Source organism: Lactuca serriola, chromosome 3, assembly GCF_051521515.1.
Source record: "Lactuca serriola cultivar US96UC23 chromosome 3, Lser_US96UC23_V15, whole genome shotgun sequence".
In the NCBI taxonomy this organism is placed as follows: domain Eukaryota; kingdom Viridiplantae; phylum Streptophyta; class Magnoliopsida; order Asterales; family Asteraceae; genus Lactuca; species Lactuca serriola.
Genome location: NC_136410.1, coordinates 1,735,280 through 1,760,304, shown reverse-complemented (window position 1 = coordinate 1,760,304; position 25,025 = coordinate 1,735,280). Strand labels below are relative to the sequence as shown.

The 25,025-nt window shown below is 34.2% G+C and overlaps 4 protein-coding genes across 4 annotated transcripts; 3 read left to right on the top strand and 1 right to left on the bottom strand.

The window, feature by feature from the left end:
- Nucleotides 1-772: 772 nt before the first annotated feature.
- On the top strand, nt 773-1,690 carry LOC145094229 (uncharacterized). Its single transcript, XM_079032530.1, has 4 exons — nt 773-911; nt 992-1,363; nt 1,456-1,517; nt 1,609-1,690. Exons 1-3 carry the CDS (start codon nt 783-785, stop codon nt 1,462-1,464), a joined length of 510 nt encoding a protein of 169 aa, XP_078888656.1. The 5' UTR covers nt 773-782; the 3' UTR covers nt 1,465-1,517; nt 1,609-1,690.
- Nucleotides 1,691-1,874: 184 nt separating this feature from the next.
- Nucleotides 1,875-3,215, top strand: LOC145094214 (uncharacterized). Its single transcript, XM_079032516.1, has 4 exons — nt 1,875-1,982; nt 2,071-2,337; nt 2,412-2,591; nt 2,692-3,215. Exons 1-4 carry the CDS (start codon nt 1,875-1,877, stop codon nt 3,103-3,105), a joined length of 969 nt encoding a protein of 322 aa, XP_078888642.1. The 3' UTR covers nt 3,106-3,215.
- Nucleotides 3,216-12,422: 9,207 nt separating this feature from the next.
- Nucleotides 12,423-17,557, top strand: LOC145094228 (4-coumarate--CoA ligase 2-like). Its single transcript, XM_079032529.1, has 6 exons — nt 12,423-13,726; nt 15,955-16,153; nt 16,228-16,373; nt 16,466-16,533; nt 17,102-17,204; nt 17,292-17,557. The coding sequence occupies exons 1-6, from the start codon at nt 12,605-12,607 to the stop codon at nt 17,400-17,402; spliced, it is 1,749 nt and encodes a 582-aa protein (XP_078888655.1). The 5' UTR covers nt 12,423-12,604; the 3' UTR covers nt 17,403-17,557.
- Nucleotides 17,558-19,389: 1,832 nt separating this feature from the next.
- Nucleotides 19,390-20,007, bottom strand: LOC145094213 (uncharacterized). Its single transcript, XM_079032515.1, has 2 exons — nt 19,717-20,007; nt 19,390-19,623 (listed from the first exon to the last, which is right to left on the bottom strand). The coding sequence occupies exons 1-2, from the start codon at nt 20,005-20,007 to the stop codon at nt 19,390-19,392; spliced, it is 525 nt and encodes a 174-aa protein (XP_078888641.1).
- Nucleotides 20,008-25,025: the final 5,018 nt, after the last annotated feature.

Below are 25,025 nucleotides of genomic sequence, written 5' to 3'. Positions count from 1 at the left end.
ACAAGGCTATGCTTTATTGTTTCATAAAATGTTCCTTCATCAGATCCGGCCGGACCCTGTTTTATCTCCAGATGGAATAAAACGTTTATATTTTCGAGTAGGCAATACCAAAATGGTTTATGGGCCGGAAGAGTTTTGTTTGATTACCGGCTTCAATTTTGGGGAGTATCCAAAAAACATTGGGAGAAAAGGGTCGGAAAAATTAATAAGCAGTAAAAAAAGATGTTTACTGCGTGAACGGCTATTTCCGGACCATACTAATAGTTCGGTGAAAATCGGCGACCTGAAAAGTTTAATTTTAAATCAAACATTCCTAGCACTTGACGACCTTGATGCAGTTAGAGTATGTTTGATATACATTTTGTGTGAAGGTTTTTTGGGCAAAGAAGTTAATGATCGGGTGCCACAAGATTGGTTTTATTTGGCTGAGAATTTGGATCTCTGGAATAGGTATATTTTCTTTACGTTAAAAGTTCTATTTTATTAAAGTTATAATTTATATAATAATCAATTTTGTTTTTTTTGTTTTGTTAGCTTCGCTTGGGGTAGCTATCTATGGGATTTTACTTATGTTGACCTTGAGGATACGTGGAATAAGATACATCATTATTTATCACTTCCTGAGCGTGGTCAAACTTTAAAGTATTCCGTCTTAGGATTTACGGCTCCAATTAGGGTATAAAAATTTTCTTATATTTAAATTGTTTTATTGTTATATTTTTTATTTTAATTTTAACTTTTATTACTGTTATTGTACAAAATTGTAGATATGGATATATGAGATGATTCCGGCTGTTCGTGCATGTGGATTTGCATTGAGAAAAAATAAAGACTTGCCTCGGATGAAAAGATGGAGCGGAACAAAAAAATTGAAATGGGTTGACGTGAACAAGATTTGGTCAAAGATGCAGGTTTAAAAATATTTCGTTTATTATTAATAAAGTTGATTATTATAGTTTTATATGCATTTTTAATATGTTTAATTTTTTAGGAGGGGCTACCACCAAGACAAAACATGTTACCGGGTGATGGTGAGATGACATCTTTTTATTATATGTCATTTCAAGAGTATGTATATGGTGAAGGGAAAGCAGTTCCATCCCCAGTACGAGACCATTTTAGGAGACAAGACGAATCTTCGTCTAGTATGTCGTCCAGTGGTCGCTCTCATGGTAGAGGTCGGGGCAGTGGGAAACACAAGCTAGACGAGTTGTTGAAACGGGTACATGCACTGGAGCAGCATGTGTTTATGAATCAACAAAAACCTACAGAGGTTTTTTTTGAAGAAGTGAATAATGAACAATTTTGGAACGACATTATTTTTGAGGAACCGACAGTGTCACAAAGAAATTATGATGAACAGGTTAGTTACACGCTACATTATTTATTAAATTTTATTAACATATATGAATACCTGTGTTCATATTTTATATTTGAAAATATAGGTTGTGCAAGATGAAGTGATGAATAAAAACAATACAACTCAAAATGTTTTTGGTGATACTCAAGACGACAAGGTTGTTATAGATGTTACCTTTACGATTTTAATAATTACTTTTTAATAAAGTGTATTTTGTTATTAAGTAAAAAGTTATATTTTTAATGTAGGTGTTGGAGGAGAGTACTCAGTATGCGGGGAACAAATTTGATGATGATGTGTGTGATGTAAACGATTATAGTGAAGTTAAAGAGATTATTATATAGTTACATTAATATTAATATTTTGTTTATTTAGATATTATTGCTTATTAAATTATGTGTATTTCGTTATTAAGTATAAAGTATTATCTTTAATGTAGGAGTGGGAGGAGAGGAATGACAATGCAGGGAACAAATTTGATGATGATGTGCCGGATGAAGACGAACTTATAATAATGGGAAATGTAGATTATTTTCATGATGATGATGATGACAAAGAAGTTACACCCGATAAACCTAGGAGTCGAAAACCATCACAATTTTTATACACTCCTTACACCGAGGTATTCGTTTTATTTATAAACTGTTGATTTTATGTTTATGTGAATTATCTGAAAGATATACATTTAAACATTTGAATATTGTTTTTAGTTGCACACGACACCGAAACAAAAAAGAAGAACAAAAAAGAAGGTTGGTATGAAATCAACAAGCCCCGTTCCTCCTCCAGTTTTTGGTGTTGCTCATGACTTCTCCAGGTTGCGCCTGCAACCTTACGTAGCAGGCGGTGAGGATGTCATCCAAAATTATGTATTGCATTCATACGATGTGCAGCATCGTTTGTTTAATTTCGTGTTAGATAGAGATTTTTGGAGCTCATTGTTTGGGCATACACACGACGGATGGTTGGAGTCAGCGGTAAATAAATTGTTAATTAATTCTTTTAAAAGTTAATTGTTTTTTAGTCAATAACAAAAGTATCATGTGTGCAGCATATAACCATTTGGTACCGACTTTTGATGGAGAGACGGTTTGAGAGCGACCGACATACAATAATGCCTCCAAATTTTTTTGTTTCTCATGCTTTGGAAGAAGGACAGGACTGGAGGGCGTTTATGGCTGGTATTGCTACATACCCCAACTTCATGGTTGCTTGGTGGGATGTTGATACGGTAAACTTAATAGTTTATATTGAAAATAATATCGTTTTTTTGTTATGTTTTTGTATTGTGATGTAAATAAACATAATTTTATTTTCTGATCCTTATACAGGTCTTATTGCCGATTCATTCATCCCCTAATCATTGGCTATTTGGGGAACTACGATTAGCGTCAATGGAAGTGCATATTTATGACAGTCTTGGTAGAGGTGCTTATGAAAAATTCCAATCCGAAGGAATCTTTTCCAAATTTGAACGTCGGGTGGCAAATTATTTGGACAAGATTAAGTATTGGGCGCGGAGGAACATCCCAAGGATTCCATTGAATATGCAATTCATTTATGAAGAAAACGTTCCCCAACAAAGTAGTCATTTGGGAGATTGCGGTGTTTTTCTTTGTATGTTTATGGAGCAATTGGTTTCAGGTCAACCAATACGTGTTCTTATTGACCCAAAGAACGCAGCTTTAGAGTTCCGTCTCCGGATGGCAAAAATTATTTGGGGGTCTAGTCTTGCTCCTCTGTAGTTGGATTATATAAATGTATATACAAATTAATGTTGGATTTCATTATTAGTTTATCTTTAGAGTTTACTCAACGGATGACAAAAAATATAACGTTACGACAATTACAACAATTTAATGACCTACTAATTACTTATTAATAAATTCAACAAAAGAACGACCACAACATTTGTTTTAACGTTACAAATACAACAATTTATTGACCTAACAACTTCAAAACCATAAAAACAATATTGAAAAGCTTACAACTTGTAAACAAGAACTGCCAAGAACAACACCCAACTACAAACCAACGCTATCTTTAACTTCTTATTTTCTGATTGAAAGAGCTTATTAGAGTTAGCTACTTTAGCTATTACCATAGAAGATTGGTCCTTCTCTTCATCAACCCACGAGGGTATAAATTTGAATGACGGTAAGAACATGATACCAAATACGGGCAAGCGTAGAACAATCTTCCTGGGTTTTTAGCTGTACCCGAAATCCTAACGATACGTTCTCCTCCACAATTGCAGTATGCCATTAGCCTTCTTATTCTTTTAAATCGGAGTTACTTTCTCAGTTAAATTTTTTCATAATGAGTGACACCCATTTATAGAATAAATCATATTACGGACAATTCTTTTTGACTATGAAATAAACTGGTTTGACTATGAATTCAAAAAGTTCAACTATGGAATGCAGACAAGTACATTCTGTAGTATTGTCATGTCGGTCAGTGAAATTTGACTATGAAATGAACTGGTTTGACTATGAATTCAAAAAGGTCAACTATGAAATGCAGACAAGTACATTCTGTAGTATTGTCATGTCGGTCAGTGAAATTTGACTATAAAATGAACTGGTTTGACTATGAATTCAAAAAGGTCAACTATGAAATGCAGACAAGTACATTCTGTAGTATTGTCATGTCGGTCAGTGAAATTTGACTATGAAATGAACTGGTTTGACTATGAATTCAAAATGTTCAACTATGAAATGCAGACAAGTACATTCTGTAGTATTGTCATGTCGGTCAGTGAAATTTGACTATGAAATGAACTGGTTTGACTATGAATTCAAAATGTTCAACTACGAATTTAAAGGGTTAAACTATGAATTTTGATCAGTAGAGATACAATATCTTCTATTTATAATTCCATTTGTGTGATCATTGTAGAGCACAATTATCGGTATTGAAAATGAGTAGTCACAGCCAAAGAACCTTTTCTCAACTACCAATTTTCTTGCATAACCTTCAAAGAACAAATCCTAATACCTTCATAGCCATTAAGAAAACCGATAACAACCGCTTTCAATTCTGTTTTGTGGCTTTAGGTTGCGTGGTATAACATACTTCTTTTATTGAGTTATACAATATTTCATGGTAATGTATGTCGATTAATTCTTACATAACACTAATATGTGTTCGTTTTTATGTAGATTCGTACCTTCCTTAGGTGCATGATACCGCTGATATATGTGGGTTATTTACCCCTTCTTGGGAGCTTTCTGACAACAATGTACTTCGCAGTGGCTTTAGATGAAAATCATGAGCCACTACTCTTAGCACTTGGTTTGGGAACCTTACAGTGTGAAGAATCATGGAGATGGTTCATGATGAGGTTAAGAGATTGTTTAGGTGAGGACACTGAGGTTGGTTTCATAAGCAACATGTGTGATAACATAGACTTTGGTGTTGACAGTGCCTACCCGGATTCCTATCATGGATATTGTCCTAAAGATATAGCTCGAAAGATACGTGAGTCTATCGGACATAACAATACGGAAGTCGACTCGTTGTTTTGGAAGTCATGCAATGCATATAGCGTTGATGATTTTTACTTGTGTTTCGAAAGGTTGCAAAGTACATGTAGGCAACCACCTTTCTGCACCTTGCTTATGAGTCCAATTTACTGGCTTGACGATATACCGATTTCAAAATGGACAAGAGCATTTTTCCCAAAAATACGTTACAATGTTAAATCGATTGACGTCCCTGAAATTTTGCAAATTATATCCTCACGTGAGTTTCCTATAACAACGATAATTGAGTTAACCACCACGTCGATAAAATCAAAGTATGCTGAATGGGCCGAACTGGCTGGTAAGGGAGATTGTTATATTTTGTTTTTTTATTGTGCTGCTATTTTTATTAAAATATCAAATTTTACAGGGAGGTTGTCTGGTGGGTTGACCCCTTACGTTGAGAGTAAGGTTCAAAAAAGTCTCAGCAAGTCTTACAATTGTAATGCAAAACGTTTGTATGGGGATACATTTGAAGTCCATGACACTTTTGCCACCAGCAACGTACAACTTGAACGAAGGGTATGTAGTTGTGGTAAATGGCAAAAAAGCGGTATACCATGTGGCCACGCTATAGCATGTCTAAGAACCCGTACATCTGAGTCCATTCAGAGAATGGTTGAATGCAAGTTCACTAATTATGTGTATCGAGTTGCATATGGATATGAGTTGGTGAATGGTATACCATCATATGAGCATTGGGAAATACCAAATGAAACGGTGGTCCTGTTACCTCCCTCAATGCAGTAGTTATTCATGTAGCACATTTATGTTTTATGTAGTATTATGTATTAGTTTTTTATGTACTCCGTTTTTATTTTACTGTTGTGTTACGTATTAGTTATCCATGTACCCAGTTTATTTTTTATGTCGTATTATGTGTTAGTTATTTATGTACCCCGGTTTTATTTTATTGCTTTCTAAATATTGGCTATTGAGGGAACAACATACATTAAAAGAAATGGACGTTTATTAAATAGTAACGACTAGACACATACAACAACAAGCAACTTAAATAACGAAAAACAATTAACTTAACCAACATGCATATTAAAAATAAGGGACATTCTTTAAAACATTCCATGCATCTAAGTGGGTAAACTCGCTACCATCGTATTGAAAGCGGTATAGTTCCAAAGCCACCTGCCGTAGAATGTCTTCATCCGTATTTGCATGTTCGTTATCCAACTCGTTATAAATACGTTAAAATTGTTTCACCTTCATTTTCATATCCAGAAACTTCGCTTTGACATCTCTTCTTCTTCGATATTGAGTGCGGTTCATTAAATGGTGAAACAAATGACAGACACGAGACCAAAATGATCCAGCACGAACTTGTGGGGGACCCGGTGGAAAATCCACCTCTACAGTTGTAATCCAAGCTTGAACCAAAGCGACCTCCTCTGCGTTCCTCCATATATGTGGTGAGTCCATAATTGCAAGGAGGGAAGTAATAGAATACAATTACAACGGATATTGAAATCTATTTATAACGACTCCTTACTTTCCTGGTGCAATGAGTTGTCAACTCAAACAGCAATGTATTGTGTTGTCATTCAACCGGGGATGAATTGTCAACTCGAACAGTGATCTGTTGTGTTATAAGTATAGTACACTGCATTTGTCAGTTAATTTTGACTATGAATTGCAGACATATTAGAAGTTTGAACTGCGATTTTGTGTAGAAACTACTATAAATTGACCCTAAGGTACATGCAAAACGTTATTAAATTAACCAATATAGTTGTTCAAATATTGTTTTTTAGATTCTACCCTCTTTGTTTCAATCCAAATGACTTCTATATCATGGAGCAATGAAGAGTTCTTGGTTCTTACACATGCTTATATTCATGTGTACGAGACAAGCAAGTTGAATGATCCAATGTTTTGGAGCCGTCTAACAAATATTTTCAATGCTGAAAACCGAATGGCTACAAGAAACGATCGTGACGAACTAGACATCTTAGCAAGATGGTATGAAATGAAAACCGAAGTTCTATTATTCAACGATCTTTATACCAAAATTGACGACACCCGTTTAAATGCTACTGAGGATGTCATCTTGGAAGCTGCTAAGGAGGAATACAAGTCATTAAGTAACGGGTTGGAATTCCAGTTTGAAGCCCCTTGGAATATTTTGAAATATATCTCGTTTGTTTAAAATCTATTTTAGTTTATTATTTGAGTACTAGGTTATTTTCATGTATTTCTTATGTATTTCGTATGTATTTCGTTTGTTTAAAATCTATTTTAGTTTATTATGTGAGTACTAGGTTATTTTCATGTATTTCGTATGTAATTCGTATGTATTTCATATGTTTAAAATATATTTTAGTTTAGTATGTGAGAAACTCGTATGATTAAGTTGAGTTAATATATATATTTTAGTTTATTATGTGAGAAACTCGTATGATTAACTTGAGTTAATAAATGGCCATTGCATTAGTTATCAAAAATATTTAGAATACATTAGTAACAAGATTCCATGAACCATTAAAACATCACAACAATTACATGAAAAAAACGACATAATACGAACAAAGCATTAACGTAAAACACAAGTCCATGGCTTATTCTTAACACAAATTAGAGCGGTCTACTTGAAATACTGTTTATCTCTAACAACCTTCCAAACTTCCTCATATTCGAAGTCTCTGCCTTCATGCTCAAAGATGTAAAACTCTGTAACAACTTCCAAGAACTCTTCTTCGTCACGACAACGAACATTGTTACGTTTCGCATAACTACATGCTCGATTGAACCATGTCACTTCCTCCTTTACATCCGTCCACTTAGTAACAACATCTGATTTTTCTCTTTTTTGCCCTTCTCCCATCTCATGGTTAAACAAAGATGTGATGCGACTCCATTCATCACCAATTAGGCAATGCGGGGGAGCAAGTAACGGTTCACCATCCTTAACACTTAGCCAGCACCGTGTTAAAACTAACACCTCCTTTGTCGTCCATGGCCTTTCAGAATTGGAACCAGGTACTTCATTCGAAGAACTTGCTGCATTCGACGACATTTCTAATAATGGGAATTCGTTTCGTTTAGGTGATTTGGGTGTTTGGTTTATAGATCTTAAACATCTATTTATATAAATAAATAGACTATGAAATAATACTTTGACTACGAAATGGTTATATTTGGACTACGAATTTCAGCTTTATGCAGTGTTTTGTCATGTCAAACTGTCATTTATCTCTTGTCACTTAAGGGACCCACTGGGATGTGCAGGTTACTACAGTGACTTGTCATTACTGTCTAGTCATTTCAAAGTTGGACTTCTCATTACTGTCTAGTATGTATAAATACCACTTATTGCTCCAGTTTAATACAACATCGATTTTATTATGAGTTCCTCACACAAATTCGAAATTTGCTCATGCAACGAAGTAGATTGTTACTACTGTGATTCGGTAGACCCTTTTTTTACACCCTCTTCAGCTGGGTCATATATGTCACATGAAAATTTTGAAGAATTAAAGAAGGCTGAAGCACAACAAGAAGAGGACAAAGAGTCATCCCGACTTCTCACTCAACTTGCTAATGATATAGGTTCGGAATGCAAACAAGCTGAAGAATGGATTGACCTCAATAAAAACAAAATCAAAGAGCATAAAGATTGGATAAAAAAGAGTAAGAAGGCAATCAAAACGACTGAAAAACGGCTTGCTGAGAAGGATGAGCAGTTGATACACATTATGGTAAAAAAGGATCATTTCGAAGACAAAATGAGAATTAGGGATGACTATATCACAATGGAGAAAGAGAAGTACCCGTTGCAGTTCCCTGAGTTTAAAAATTAGTTATAAAGTTGTTGTAATATTATCATGAAACAGATTAGGTTGCCAAATGATCGTTTGTTGTTTTTTTTTTAAATAACATGTTGTAACTGTTAAAATAAATCTGCAAACTATATTTTATAATATAAAGGCTTCTTTCATTGTTATAATCAACAAACTTAACTAAAATATGAAAGCATAGCAATGTCTTGTAAGAGTTAATAAAAATATTACAATACATAATAAGCTAACAACTCGTCATTACTCTTAATTTCAAGGTTGTTTTATATCAAAATCAGCGTTATGGGTTTGTGAGCAACCCGCTGAACCACCAATATTATATGCCATTTCTGCAGTAGAAATTATGTGACCTGCTCTGCTACCAGACGCCCTTCCAGTACAATTATTTCTCGTGTGTCCTAGTTGACCACATGTAGAACACTCTTTTATAATTGGACCCTCGCCTTGGGATGGAATGCGGTCTGTGTTTCTTGGCCTGCCTGGCTGACGTTTATCCATTATAGGTGGCTTAACAATCATCAAATCATCGGGGATCTCCCATTCGGATGGCTTCGGCAGAGGGTTTATTGATTCCTCATATGTTTTCCTCAGTGTTTCGGTAAAGTAAGCATTTAATGCAAACCTCGAGCAGTCTTGGTAATTGTTCACTGTTAAACATCTTATGACATGACCACAAGGTATCCCATCAAGTTGCCAATGCCTACATGTACATGTCATATGTTGAAAATCAACAATCACATTTTGTGCCCCCTTTTTGACCTCGCATTTCGTATTTGAGATCATGCGAACATCCCATTTGGTAAAATTTTTCTTGTTTTCTTTTACAACTTCATCCGCCCAAGGGGTAAGTGTTGTTGTTGCTTCCGCTAAAAAAACAGCCAAAATGAAGAAGTTAAAATCAATAACATCGAAACTAATAAAACATTAATATTACAAATTTACGTAATACCTGCAAAGTTACGTCTTTGAAACCACCATTGTTGCATTGTAGCACGAAAAAAATATATCAACATAAGTATTGGCACCTTACGTGCGTGTCTAGATAATGCATTTATAGACTCCGCACTGTTGGACGACATAAGATTGTATCGGTTCCCTTTAAAATGTGCCCTTGACCAGGTTTCTGGATTTATACTTTTTAAGTACTCCCATACTGGTTCTTTTGTCTTTTTCATAACATCCATGGCAGCATCAAAAGCATCAACTGTGTACGCCCTACACGCCTCCCAAAAAATTCCTTTAACCGTCTTACTCTTGCCGAATCTAGATACTATGTTGAAATACAAATGGACACCACATATTCCATGATGAGCGTGAGGAAAAATGTTGGCAACGGATGTTGCTATAGATGGAGACCTATCAGATATAATTGTAAGCTCCTGCATATTTCCTATGCAATCACGTAGTTTTTGAAAAAACCATGTCCAATAATCAGTACACTCATTTTTGCATATACCATATGCAACCGGTAATATTTGATTTTGTCCGTCCTTAGTAACTGCAAGTAGCATGGTACCTTTGAACTCGCCCTTTAGGTGAGCTCCATCTACTACTAGGGTCGGCTTACAAAAATTGACAAAAGCTCGTACCTACAATACATTGTATATCTATTCAAATACACCAAAATAAATATTAAAAAAAATTAGGATATGATAATACTAACCGAGCAACCGAGTGCGACGTACAAAAACTCAAACCGATCATCAGCATCTGTTTTAATATGTGTGACAGTACCCGGATTATGTTTGGCCAAGTTGTGACAATACGCCGGAAGTTTGGTAAAAGAATCCTCTTTCGTACCCCTTAACGACAACAATGCATATTGCTTCGCACGCCATGCCTGATGGTATGAGATATTGATATTCAATTGAGCATTAATATCATTAACAATTTCTTTTCCCCGATAAACTCTACTATAGTCTTCAGCCAAAACATCAGCAACATATTCACCCAAAACATATTTGTTTGCTTGTCGATGATTAGGTTGCAACAATGTTGAAGAACATGTGTGTACATCAACAAATTTATTCACTTGGAAAAGTCCATCAGTATTTTTAATTGCTTTTGCTCTTAGTAACCAAGAACAATTTTTCGAAACACACACAGCTTCATACCTTGATTTGGTGGATCTACTTGTCCTCGTCTGGAAACCTTCTCGAAGACATTTTTTTACCAATACACCGCTTTAAAAGTTCTTTGTTTTTAAATATACTCTCACATTGAATCTTTTGAAGATTAATGTCTACCATCTGTGTTGGGATATCTTCATTATTATCAACTGGCCATGCTGGTACAGGGGGCATACCGTGAAAAAGGTTATCGGGATACTTAGCTTTAACTTCATCACCCAACTCATCTCTATCAGAATTACTTTGTAGCTCGGTTATATCTAAACATATATCACCAACATCAACATAATGCCCGTAAACATGATTTTTTTCATTTTTTTGAGTTGAATTTTTTTCTTTTTAGTTTTATCTACCACACACCTATTCATAAGTTTAACTTCTTGTTCGGCAACATCATCACAACGACCACCAACATGATTAAGATATGTACCAACATCATCATCACCAACATACTTGTAATTCTCGGGATCCACATATTGAATAGGTGAATAACTAACATTAACATTTTCAGCAACACTGTGAAACTGAGGTACACTAGGAGTATTGAAAGTACCTATCGGATCGTTGCTCCCTTTAAAACTGCATAAATTACCAACAACTTCGTTTCCAATTTCACCGCCCCCATTAACCTCCTCAACTTCATCAACCACCACAAACACTTTCACAGCCCTTCCTCCACTACATTTGATTACGTTTATCAACATTCTAACATCCACGTCTTCAACTATAGCTATATAATAATTTAATTTAGGATGGTGGAAACGAAGACTAATTCTATATTTGTCTAACAAACCAATTTTGCTTCTTACCATAGATACAAAATCACTATAACTAATATACTCATAAAATATCAAAGCAAGTTCAGAAATACCTCCCTGTGGACATATGTATTCCAGATTAGTTTCATTAACTTGCCATCTCCCACCGGTTACAAGACAAACCAAATATTCAATCATTTTTTGAGCAAATTGTAGAGATAGAGAGTATTTCACAAACCAAATAACAACCAAAATGATATTTTTTCTACAAAAGTTTTTATATAGCAAAGCCCATTTCGTAGTCAAACCAATTCATTTCGTAGTCAACCTTAAAAAAAAAAAATAAATAAATAAATAAATAAAATTGCATTTCGCAGATAGGATCAGAGGATTTCGCAGATGGGACCTATTCCATCTGCGAAATTACCCCTATTTATACCGAAAAATTTAAAAAAAAAAAAAAAATTCTCATCTGCGAAAGTACAAGTGCCTAAAGCACAACTGTACTTCAGGCACTTGTACTTTCGCAGATGAGAAGCCCATTTCGCAGATGAGACCTTCTCATCTGCGAAATGGGTGGCTATATATGTAATCTCGATTTTTTTTTGCTATTTTTGTAATGCAATTAGTGTAATTGGCTATTTTTGTCATTTTCTCTATTTAAATATCATAATACCCTAACCACACGTAGTACAACTTTACATTTATTACATAAAAAAGAGAATTTTAAGATTCAAAAAAGAAAAAGGAAATAAAAGGATCATGATTTTGTAGAATATTAATAACTCGCAGTTTCTTGATTTCGTATCACCTAACTCTAAATGTCCCCCCATCCACATTGTCCATGTTATGTCATATAATTCATTCATCTAACCCTTCAATCACCATCTTGCACCTCCTCTTCTACTTTCACAAATTTACAAGATAATTTACGACACAATTCCATAAGAATTCCGCTAAGAAAAACAAATTACAAGCATCAAGAAACATCCTCATAACACAAACGAAACCGAGAGGCATCATGCTTTCTGTCGAAGCTCAAAAACAAGAAACTCCACCACCTCCACCCCTTGCGTCGTCCTCTTCATCACCAGCTTCTACTTCTAATAACACTAATACAAATAACATTCATAAAGTCGATGATGGCTCCAATAGACATGTTATTTTCAGATCAAAACTACCAGACTTACCCAACATCGCAAACCATATACCTCTTCACACCTACTGTTTCGAGAATCTTTCCCGATTCTCTGACAAACCATGTCTCGTTGTTGGTTCCACCGGAGCCACCTACACTTTTTCCCAGACACACATTCTCTCTCGCAAAATAGCCGTTGGATTATCCGCTCTTGGTATCTCCAAGGGTGATGTGATTATGCTCCTCCTCCAGAATTGCGCTGAATTTGCGCTAACTTTCATGGCCGCTTCCATGATTGGCGCGGTGACCACCGCCGCAAATCCCTTCTACACTGCTGGTGAAATCTTCAAGCAGTTCAATTCCTCCAATTCCAAGATGATAATCACCCAGGCGCAGTACGTCGACAAGCTTCGTGATCATGGGGAACACAACCCAAAAATGGGTCAAGATTTCCCGGTTATAACCGTCGATGACCCACCAGAGAAGTGCCTACATTTCTCAATGCTTTATCGAACAAATGAAAACAATATTCCGTCTGTTACAATTGATCCGGACGATGCCGTGGCATTACCGTTTTCGTCGGGAACGACAGGACTGCCAAAAGGTGTCATCTTGACGCATAAGAGCCTGATCACGAGCGTTGCACAACAAGTCGACGGAGAAAACCCAAACCTTTATCTAAAACAGGAGGACGTGGTTTTATGTGTGCTTCCGTTGTTTCACATATATTCACTAAACTCAGTGTTATTGTGTTCTCTGAGAGCAGGGGCCTCTGTGGTGCTGATGCCTAAGTTTGAGATAAGATCGCTACTTGAGTTGATACAAAGGTATAGGGTGACGGTAGCAGCTGTCGTACCACCGCTGGTGCTTGCGTTGGCTAAGAATCCGATGGTCGGGAGCTACGACTTGAGTTCGATAAGGGTGGTATTGTCAGGGGCGGCGCCGCTGGGGAAGGAGCTCGAAGATGGTCTTAGAAGTAGAGTCCCACAGGCAATTTTCGGTCAGGTAATTAAGTTGCACCATTTTTCTTTTCTTTTACCCAAAAATATTTAATTACAAAATAAATATTAAAAAATAAAAATAAAAAAAAAGTTGCTGGGTGACGGTCAATGATTGTAAATTAAGGAGTAACAAAGTTGTGGCACTCATGACTTGTGTAAAATAAATTACAACAAAATTATTACTAGATGACAATATATATATGAGGCTCAGATTCTGATTTTGGTTGGAAAGTAGTTGAAAGGTTATTTTTGGCAACGAATAGCACTATATAGTGTTCCGTGTTCCGATTAGATGAGTCAACAACTAACCTTTAATTTGCTCAAGATTGGTTTATTCGCCAGAAGAAAGTAGCATTGACTTAATCTCATTCTCATATATCATGGTCATATAAGCTTATAAAAATTGAAGTTAAACGTAAATAGCATAATTAAATAAGTGGCGTAAATCAATTGGTCTCAAATATTGAGTATTATGTGCTCTTATGAAATGATATAAACATCTATAGCTTTTTACTACCAAAGGGCCTTGCCTCGGTAGGAGCGACCTCTCCTCTCATTTTTATTTTTCTAGGGGTTTGAACCATGTAGGTGGTATAGGTGGATTTGGAAGTTAATTATAATTTGCAGATTTAAAAAAAAATTGTAGATTTGTACTCTTTTTTTCATCCAAGGCTGCAAGCGTGATCATCAGCTTCTGTTAAGCATTAGTTGTTTTGCGGTTTTCTGTTTTTCCCATCCAAAAGGAAAGTAGATTTTCTTGGTTTAGGTCATTTAATAGCATACGTTGCTTAAACAAACATCTAATTACCCGGCTTATTGGTTGTGTTCTTTTATTAAATGCAATACACGTAAAGCCTTGCTGATGAATTGTAGCTCCATTCCATTTGCATGATGTCTCCTCTCCACAAACTACCTTACACACACACACACACACACATATATATATATATATATATATATATATATATATATATATATATATATATATATATATATATATATATATATATATATATAAAGGTTGCTTGGTAATGTTAATACGTTCAGCTTCACATTAATATTGTCATTATCAAACATTTTCATTAATTCTTATTTATTTTTTTTCTCACGCATCATTTTTTATTCATTCTTATTCTTACAGTATACGATTATCAAAGAATATATTTTGACATAATGAAAATCATAAAAAAAATTCTATAATGCTCTTATAGACGATTTAATTAATGAAAATGTGTGATAATAATAATAATATGTAAAGATAAATATATTCACATTAACAAACAACAATTGTTTTTTAATAATTCTCACATAATCACAATGTTCACAAGTCCACACAATAAATGTCAATCCACATATGAACTTAACTCTCTCTCTCTCTCTCTCTCTCTCTCTCTCTATATATATATATATATATATATATATATATATATATATATATATATATATATATATATAGAGAGAGAGAGAGAGAGAGAGAGAGAGGGGGGGGGGGGGGGGGGGGAAGGGTTATATGTAAAACAAAAAAACCCTAAAAATCATAAAAATACATAAAAAAATACTTAGAGATTACAAATTTTTTTTTGACATTTTTTTCCTAAAAATCACAGGTTTATTTACAAAATCGCTGAAAAATAAAAATATCGATTTTTTTTTTTGGTTTTTTTTCAAAAGAAATTTCAGCGAAAATAACAAAAAAACTGCGAAAATTCATAATATAAAATCAAAAAAAAAATAGATTTGTGATGTCTAAGTGTTTCTTTTATACATTTTTATGAGTTTTAGGGTTTCTTGTTTTCCATAGAATCTATATATATATATATATATATATATATATATATATATATATATATATATATATATATATATATATATATATATATATATATATATATATGCGCACAGTTTGTGATATGAACATATACATCTATGTTGACGAGAAAGGTGCACATATGCACATTTGCAAAAAAAAAAATAAATAAATAAAAAATAAAAAAAAAACATTTTTTTTCGAAAAAAAGTTCAAGGATTTGCCAAACATACGTGCGTCTAAGGCATATGTGTAGTTTTGCTTGAAAAAAATAACAAGAAATAAGTTGGAAAAAGTTCACGTATTTTTACGAATCTTGTATTTTTATATATATATTCACTTGATGAGGCGATTCTAAAGAATAATTACAATTTACATATTAAAGTAATGCACCATGTATACATGTACATGTATACGCAAGACAGGGCTATGGGATGACAGAAGCAGGACCTGTGTTGTCAATGAGTGTCGCATTTGCTAAACAACCATTGCCCACCAAGTCGGGTTCTTGTGGTAGTGTTGTCAGGAATGCTGAGCTTAAGGTTATAGACCCTGACACCTATTCATCACTTGGATATAATCAACCTGGTGAGATATGTATCCGTGGTCCTCAGATTATGAAAGGTATGTAATGCTTCCTTTTATTAGTTTTCCTTGTATATTTATGTTAAATATAATTAATACATATGATGTGATAGGATACCTGAATGATGCCAAGTCTACAGCTGCAACCATAGATGAAGAAGGTTGGCTTCACACAGGTGATATTGGGTATGTAGACCATGATGAGGAGGTTTTTATTGTGGATCGAGTCAAGGAACTTATCAAATTCAAAGGCTTCCAGGTACTCCATGGCTTTTAGTTGGTTCATTTATCAACTAAACATATTGACTAAATGGTAATATTGAACTTAATATGTGGTTGATGAATCATTAGGTTCCACCGGCAGAGTTGGAAGGCCTTCTTGTGAGTCATCCTTGTATTGCAGATGCTGCTGTTGTCTCGTAAGTGTAAATTAATGATGATGTATGTACTATATATATACTAGTTGAAAACTTGTAGGAACCACGGTTAAAAAATTAAATAAATTTTTATAATAAAAACTCAAAATTATTAATTAATTATTTTAAATAAATTATTAATTAAGAGTTTTTTTTAGTTATATAAATTTTAATCATTAATTTAAATAAATATGTGAAATTATATCATTTGTATTATTTTTATTTTAATTTTTATTCTAATGTTATTAATTTATTGTAATTAAAGTGAAATTTTAAAATTGTAAATTTGAAATTGAGTTGACAAGTGGCATACATTAATTAGGATATATAATAAAGTGACAAATGGCAAAAGTGAATAAAATATGCATTAATTAGGAGGCTTAATAGAATTACACATGTCAAAAGGAAATTAAAACTATTCTTTTATTAGAATATATATATATATATATATATATATATATATATATATATATATATATATATATATATATATATATATATATATATATATATATATATATATATATATCTGCAAATGCTGAACAACACAAGTAATACTTAACAAAAACAGGCAAAAAGATGATGCCGCAGGGGAGGTGCCCGTTGCTTTCGTTGTTTTATTGAATGGGATGGAGCTCACTCAAGAAGCTGTAAAAGATTACATTGCCAAGCAGGTAATTATTAATTAACTAAAATGAAAAAGAAAAATAATCATTCATTATACTTACAGTTATAATTAAAATGACGATGCATGCATGTAGGTGGTATTTTACAAGAAACTGCACAAGGTCTACTTTGTGGCGTCCATTCCTAAATCTCCATCAGGAAAGATACTAAGAAAAGATCTGAGAGCCAAACTCTCATCCACATGATCACCTTGTCATGTATTTTTCATAATACTTAATAACGTCCATGTATACGTATAGCTAGTACTTTCCACTTTTCATTCCATAAGGTCATCTATTTTCCTAAAATATATAGAATTGTGTAATATGGGTCATCACATATATCCGACCAACATACATGTCATGCCAACATAATTATTTAAGGACATTGATTAACTTTAGATCAGGTAGATGGCAGAAGTTTATAGGCGATTACAAATCAACTTGTGCTTAATCATTCACCTTGTAAAGAAAACCCAGATGCCTTGAAAATCAGAGCATCATATGGTGTATACGTTTGAGATTTTTAGGACAACAAAAACCAAATTTATATACTTGAAGACCGGAGGAATATGAATCTACATATGCCTACTAAACAAAGTACTCAATTAGTAGTAGGTATATCACTAGAAGTTCACAATAGAGTTTGATTAAAATAAATTCGAAATGATCTATTGCTAGATACAAAATTAAACAAATTTAATGCATAATTAAGAAACAAAGAACAACTCTCACGATGTTTGCAAGGTTTAGTTAGAGTTGGTCAATTCTCATTAATGGCCTCTCTTATTACTTCTTAATTTTCATTTTCAATGCAAATTGTCTTCTTGATGCATGCCTCTGAATACACAACAAACTCTCAAAGAACCTTTTTTAAGAACTTATAAAATTACATGAATTCTCAACAAAACAATTTATATATGATCTATCAAGATCAATTACGAAATATAAAAACTTGAATAGAGTATGTGATTGTGTGCTCCAAACGTTTCACTTGATGTCTCAATTTCCATGACATTCAATCGATAAATTATTTCCATTTAAATTTGAAATTCATATGGTTCGAGTGTCAACTCACCCATGAGTTTTTTGAATATAGTTGGTGATTTTGTGTGTCATATGAAGTCACGAAAACCGTTATAATTGCAACTTATTGTAATCTCTTAGTTTGTGAATATTTATAATGTTTTGCATGTTATGCATATAAAGATATATATTTGATTTAGTTCTAAACGAATGTAAATGTATTTTTACAAATATGTTACAACTTACTATCTATATTTTTGTTATTCAAATCGACATCTATTTTTTTAATTTATATAATATTTATTTATTACGATAGCAAAATAAAATTTGGCATAGGCTATTGTAAATTTATGATTTCTATGTATTTTGTATAAGAGATAATTTCTCATTATTGATTAATTTCATTTTATTTCTTTGTATTTTCTCAGTTACCAAACAATATAATTTATGACTCATTTCATTCCAAATGTGCAACTAACTAGGGTAGTGAAACAGTAATAATTCATTTTATTACATTATCTATTTCACTATTTGGTCTACAGTATTTTTTTTAAACCATTAGGTGTGGGTAATTAGATGTAACATCATTTTGGTGTCATATCACATGTCACATCATCAATTGTGTTATAACATCAAGTTAGGAAATAATCACTATGTTGTATCTTGTTATAACACCAACTTTTTTCCATTTTATAATTTATTTATTTTTTTTTGGATTTTTTTTTTAATTTAGACAAATATTTTTTAAATATAACATAATAAATAAAACGTAATGTTTAAAAATTATAAATAACATATAATAATTTTTAAAGATTAAAATTAACATAGAAATTAAATTACACATAACATCCAAACTCAAAAAAAAAAAAAATAACATCCAAATTCAAAAAAAAAAAAAATACAACGCTATTCGTTATCGTTTTGTTACCATAAAAGATATAATCCGTCAAGTCTTCTCGAAGTTGTCTGTGTTTATTTGCGTCTTGATATGTCAACAACGTGATGCAAATACTCTGTTGTTCCTGGTTGAAACTGAACGTGTCTGGGCTCCGTTGGGATATAGTGTGCAATATTTCGCCTTTTATCTTCTACTACCATGTTATGCATTATGATACATGCATACATGATATATCGTAGAGTTTTTAAATCCAATGGTCGGGTTACATGTTCAACTATATGTCACTTCGCCTTCAGCACGTTCCACATCCTTACGTGCTCCTTCTTGTCTTCTCTTAAAAAAATTATCTCGTTCTTCAACCGGGTGGCGGAATGCCTTCACGAATGTGGAATACTGAGGATATATTCTATCTGTAAGGTAATACCCATATTTGTATTCGTTTCCATTCACCGTGAAAGGAGCATCCGGGGCCTTTCCATTCAAAAGATCGTCGAATACTGGCGACTGATCAAGAACGTTAATGTCGTTGTTGGAACCCGCAACCCCACAAAATGCATGTCAAATCCATAAATCTTGAGAAGCAACAGCCTCTAAAACCAACGAAGGTGATCCGTGATGACCACTTGCGTATTGCCCTTTCCATGCTACCGGAAAATTTTTCCATTTACAGTGTGTGCAATCAATGCTTCCGATTATTTCGGGAAACCCATGGTGTTCTTCATGCACCACATACAATTCTTGCAAATCATGCAACGAAGGTTTCCGCAAATACACGTCTCCAAATGTTTCAACAACACCCCTTGACAATGTATAGAAACTCTCCCTTACGGTTCTTTCGGACATTTTCATATAGTCGTCCATGATGTCGGGTGACTCCCCCACAGCCATCAAACGAATGACCGCAACATGTTTCTATAACGTTGTAAACCCTCGTCTACCTCTAGCATCATATCTCAATTGAAAAAATTCATACCTAAACATAAATTAACTACAGTTTAAAAATATATTGCATATGTTGTAAATTTAAAAAGAAACATGTAGTACATTTTTATTTAATTTGTATAAAAGTATAGTAAAGAAGCGATACCGGCTTTCCAAGGCATTGGTGATTCGTAAGAACACATCCTTACTCAAACGAAATCATCTTTTGAAGTCCTTCGTCCCGTATACACAATTATCCGCAAAGTAATCGCGATATAGATGCGCGTATCCTTCCTCGCGATTTCTGTTTAACATCGCACATCTCGTTAGCAGTGAGGCTGGGTCTGGTTGTAGTAGGTCGTTAGTGTAATAATGATACATCATCCTGAATAACATATCGGCATTGGAATCATCAGATGAATCGAAAGAATCCATAATTTTTTTTAAGATAATTGAGGTTATATAGAGAGAAAAAGAGAAGGTATTTGTAAAAAATTGTTTAGATAATAGGTGTTTATATAGGAAAAGAATAAATAATTTTTTTTAATTAAGTCAAAGGTTTAATACACCAACGGTCAAATTTTTTCTCGTTTCACCCGGTGGTAATGGCCACAAAATCCACCGCGACGAGCTGCAACGAGTTAGTGGGGGGGGGGGGGGGGGGGTCCCCCGTTAAGATGACGTTGCGCCTCGTCTCTTCTCATTGAGGCCCATATCGGGTACTCTTAGACAACCCATTTCATCTAACCAACCGGAACCTAAATGGCTTGGAGCATCATTAATGATATTTATTTGTAAAAAATAAAAATTTACAACTTGTATAAATATTTTTATAGGTTTTTATATACCATTGATGTGAAACGTTTTTTAATATTAGATGAAAATTTATGATAAGCTACTTTGACTAATTCTTTTTTAATCTTTGATATTTATATTAATTTTAATAGTTTTGAGAAATAATTCATAACAATATAAGTTTTGATAAATATATTTAGTTCTATTTTTTATGTTTAAAGAAATAGATAACTAATATATACATAATAATAACTTCATATATATATATATATATATATATATATATATATATATATATATATATATATATATATATATATATATATATAACGCCTGCGGATTCGGGCTTGTCAATTTAGAGCCAATAAGCATCAAAAATGAGTTTTTGATGGAAGAATATTTAGAAAGAGTAATCTTAACCAAGTTATAGTATATGTTACAATCCGAAATCCGAGTTATAACGAAGAAGTTATGGTCCGTCGAAGTTTCGCGACAAAACCGACACGACCCTGTGAGACGTAAATAGTGAATTTACGATAGAGGACTTTTTAGCCTTAGCAATCTAAACCAAAGTCGTAGTATGCATTAAACTGTGAGAGTTCATAAAAAGAACGCCCAAATCTGACTTCTTATGAGGAAGTTATGATTTTTCTAAGATTTCGGTTAGCAGTGCACAGCCCTGAATTCAAATTTTAGATCGAGCGGTTTTTGGCCAATGCGACCTAAATGAGAGTTAAAAATCTCATTAATAGGGGCTCAACGGTAAAAAGACAGACGAAAACGGAGTCCGTATGTAGAAGTTATGAATTTTACGCGGTCATTTAACAGTATAATCTCACCCTACTGTTAAATTTAAGATCGGTCGAGAATTAGCCGATGGACTCAAAATGAAAGTTGTAGATTTTATTTTTACCTATGCGTGGATATAAATAACGTCAAAAACGAAGCTCATATGCAAGAATTATGAATTTTTGAAAATCGGCTAATTTACACCATGTGTGCGATGACATGTGTCAGCATCAGACTCAGCCTTGGTGTCTCCAGCTAGCTCACGACGTGAGCACTAAGGACTCACGACGTGAGTGACCCCAATTCACCCTATAAATAGATGAACGAAGGCTACCAAGTTCCTTACACCTCCCATTACTTCTCTCTCTCTCTCTCTCTCTCTCTCTCTCTAGAACCTCTCTTTAGCCCCCTAAACCCCCCCTAAAAGCCTAAGGAACCCCCTAGAATGAGGTGGAAGCCCCGGAGCGCCCAATGGCTCCGAAAAGAAGAGCCTTCGGCTCAGAAACTCTGCTTCGGCGGAGCTCGGTTTTGAGAAAAACCCACTGTAACTGAGATACGCCTACCATACTTTAAATATAGCTTATATAAAAATATAATATTGTAATTATGAACCTATAAATAAGATTTATCAGTGATTCAAAGTCATTATACTGATTAATCTACTTACGGGAATGATGTCTAGGTTGTGATTTAGTGAGGTGTTTAAAGTGGGATTTCCAAATAGTATACTTCGTAAATTAAACGGACCCTACCTCCGATATGATCCTACCTGGTTGTTCCTTACTTGATAGATCTTGAAGTAGACTTTGAGTTAATGATGAATCTAGACTAATAATTAGTCGCAATAAAGATTAGACTAAAATCTAGTGCTAATAATAATAGGTTTCGTCAAAAGAAATCATATTGTTAAGAAGCGAAGCGCTGCTCAAATTTTGAGTCGTCACTTTAACAAGCGAGTGCATAGTTACTTTCATCTTATACATAGATATGAAGTATTTAATATAAATTACATGCTATGTGTGCATATTATCTGTATACTTGCTATCTATGTTGGATGAACAATTTTATACATGTTTTAAATGATTTAAAATGTATACGTATTTTATATCTACAAATTATGTTGGATAATACATGGGTAGATATGAGAGGTGATATAGACCATGAGATAAGGGTGAGAGGTGAAAAATAAGAGAATCCTTTTTCCCAAGCGTTAGACCCGTCATCTAGCAGAGTATGGATGACAACCACGGACTATTCTAGACAGTCCAGTGGAACACTAACAGGCTCGCAACCTGTAATGTTGTGAACGATGTGTTCACCCGATGTACTCTAAACCCTGGCGACTATGAGACTTAGTGCCTAAACCCTGGCGAATATGTGACTTAGTGCATGTTGTATAAACCCTGACAACTATGAGACTTAGTGCCTAAACCCTGGCGACTATGTGACTTAGTGCCCGCTGTATAAACCCTGGAGACTATGCGTCTTAGTGCTTGTTGTATAAACCCTGGCGACTATAAGACTTAGTGCCTAAACCCTAGCGACTATGTGACTTATTGCCTGTTGAGTAAACCCTGGCAATGATGGATTTTGTGTCATTTACTTAGGATGATCCTTAGGAACGAATGAACGAGGAATAGCTAATTCTTAGGGTAGATCATTAAGAGTAAAGAAGATAATGGGAATGGGTAATTGGGTTGATTGTTTGATGTTTACACATAATAATTATATTACTGTGGGTTGAAAACCCTATGTACTCACCAGGTTTCCCAACCTGACCCACTCAAGCTTATTTGAATCGCAGGTGCCGATACGAAGTTACATTACACTGAGAGATTAAAAAGGTGTAGATCATTATTGTAAAGGAATGTAAGTTCTGTTTATGCTTATGTTTTTGTATTCACAATGACATCCCAAATGTTTTAAAATGAATAAAAATATATTTCTTCAAAAATGCTTTGATAACGTATTTATCATGTTTTATTGGGAACAAATTTCGCAACATTTTTATTAAAAGAAGTACTCTGATTTTTATAAAGCATAAACAAAATCGGTCTTTTCTGCCCATGAAAATGAGGATGTCACAATATATATATATATATATATATATATATATATATATATATATATATATATATATATATATATATATATATATATATATTAGTAAACCGTTGGCGCGCATGATTTAAGATAATAATATTTTCACTGTTGGTTGCACTAATTGTAACATCCATAAAATTCATGTAAAATTTAAAATTTTCAAACATTCCAAAACCATCCATTGTTTACAAATTGTTTTCAAAATAATCCAATATCAGATTTTTCCCATAAATTAATCATGAAAAACAAGGAGGTACACGATCAAGCCTTCGCCTTCCCGCGATCATCAGATGTACCTGAAACAAAATTCACAACTATAAGCCAGAAGCTTAGTGACTTCCCTCAAAATACTGATACATAACACATAGTACACATAATAACAACATGTAATGGGTCCATAGCTTTACAGACTAGATTACCCCGAGCCCACAGCATGAGTCTGGCTTGCCTATCGGGCCCACATCTCATGTCTGGATTGTTCCCGAGCCCACAACATAAGTCTGGCTTGCCCCTTGGGCCCACATCTTATGTCTGGCTTGCTCTCTTAGTCCTTGGATTGGCATACAAAAGATTAGCCCATAGTACGAGTCTCGCATACCCTGCTCGGCCCTCAGCTTCTATATGGAATGCTCATAAGTCCTTAGTATGATTCTGGCATGCCCTCCCTGGCCCTCAGCTCAATCTGGCATACTCCAAGGTTTGTCGGCTACAGCACAGAGCAGTACAAACTCAACCCAACCCACAAAACATGTCGACATGTAACATATAATCACACATACAGATAATCAGACAATATCACAGGTAGTCCTACAGATCTACCAGACTAGCATATCAAACTAGCATGCATATCTAACTCATACTCAACATATCAATAACTACTAGGATATCAATCCAATGGGTCGGTAATATCAATCCCAACTCATAGCTCCAACTCAACTACCTACAATCACCAAGTGACTAACCTCATCAAAATCCCAAAATACCCAAAATACCCTCAAGGTAAAACTTGGTCAACCATGGTCAAACTCAAAGTCAACAGTCAAGTTCTATAGTCAAGGTCAACGGTCCATGTTGACCCAACTCGTCGAGTGCATCTACTGACTCGTCGAGTTCCTTCATATCTCAGAAAATCGTGAAAAGCTTGAGACAACTCGTCGAGTTACCAGAGCAACTCGTCGAGTTCTTCATCATTCCAGAAAGCGGGAAAGCTCGAACCAACTCGTCGAGTTGGCAGAGCAACTCGTCGAGTTTTCCTAGCCTTAATGCATTCAGACACTTCCAAGCGAAACCAAATCCCC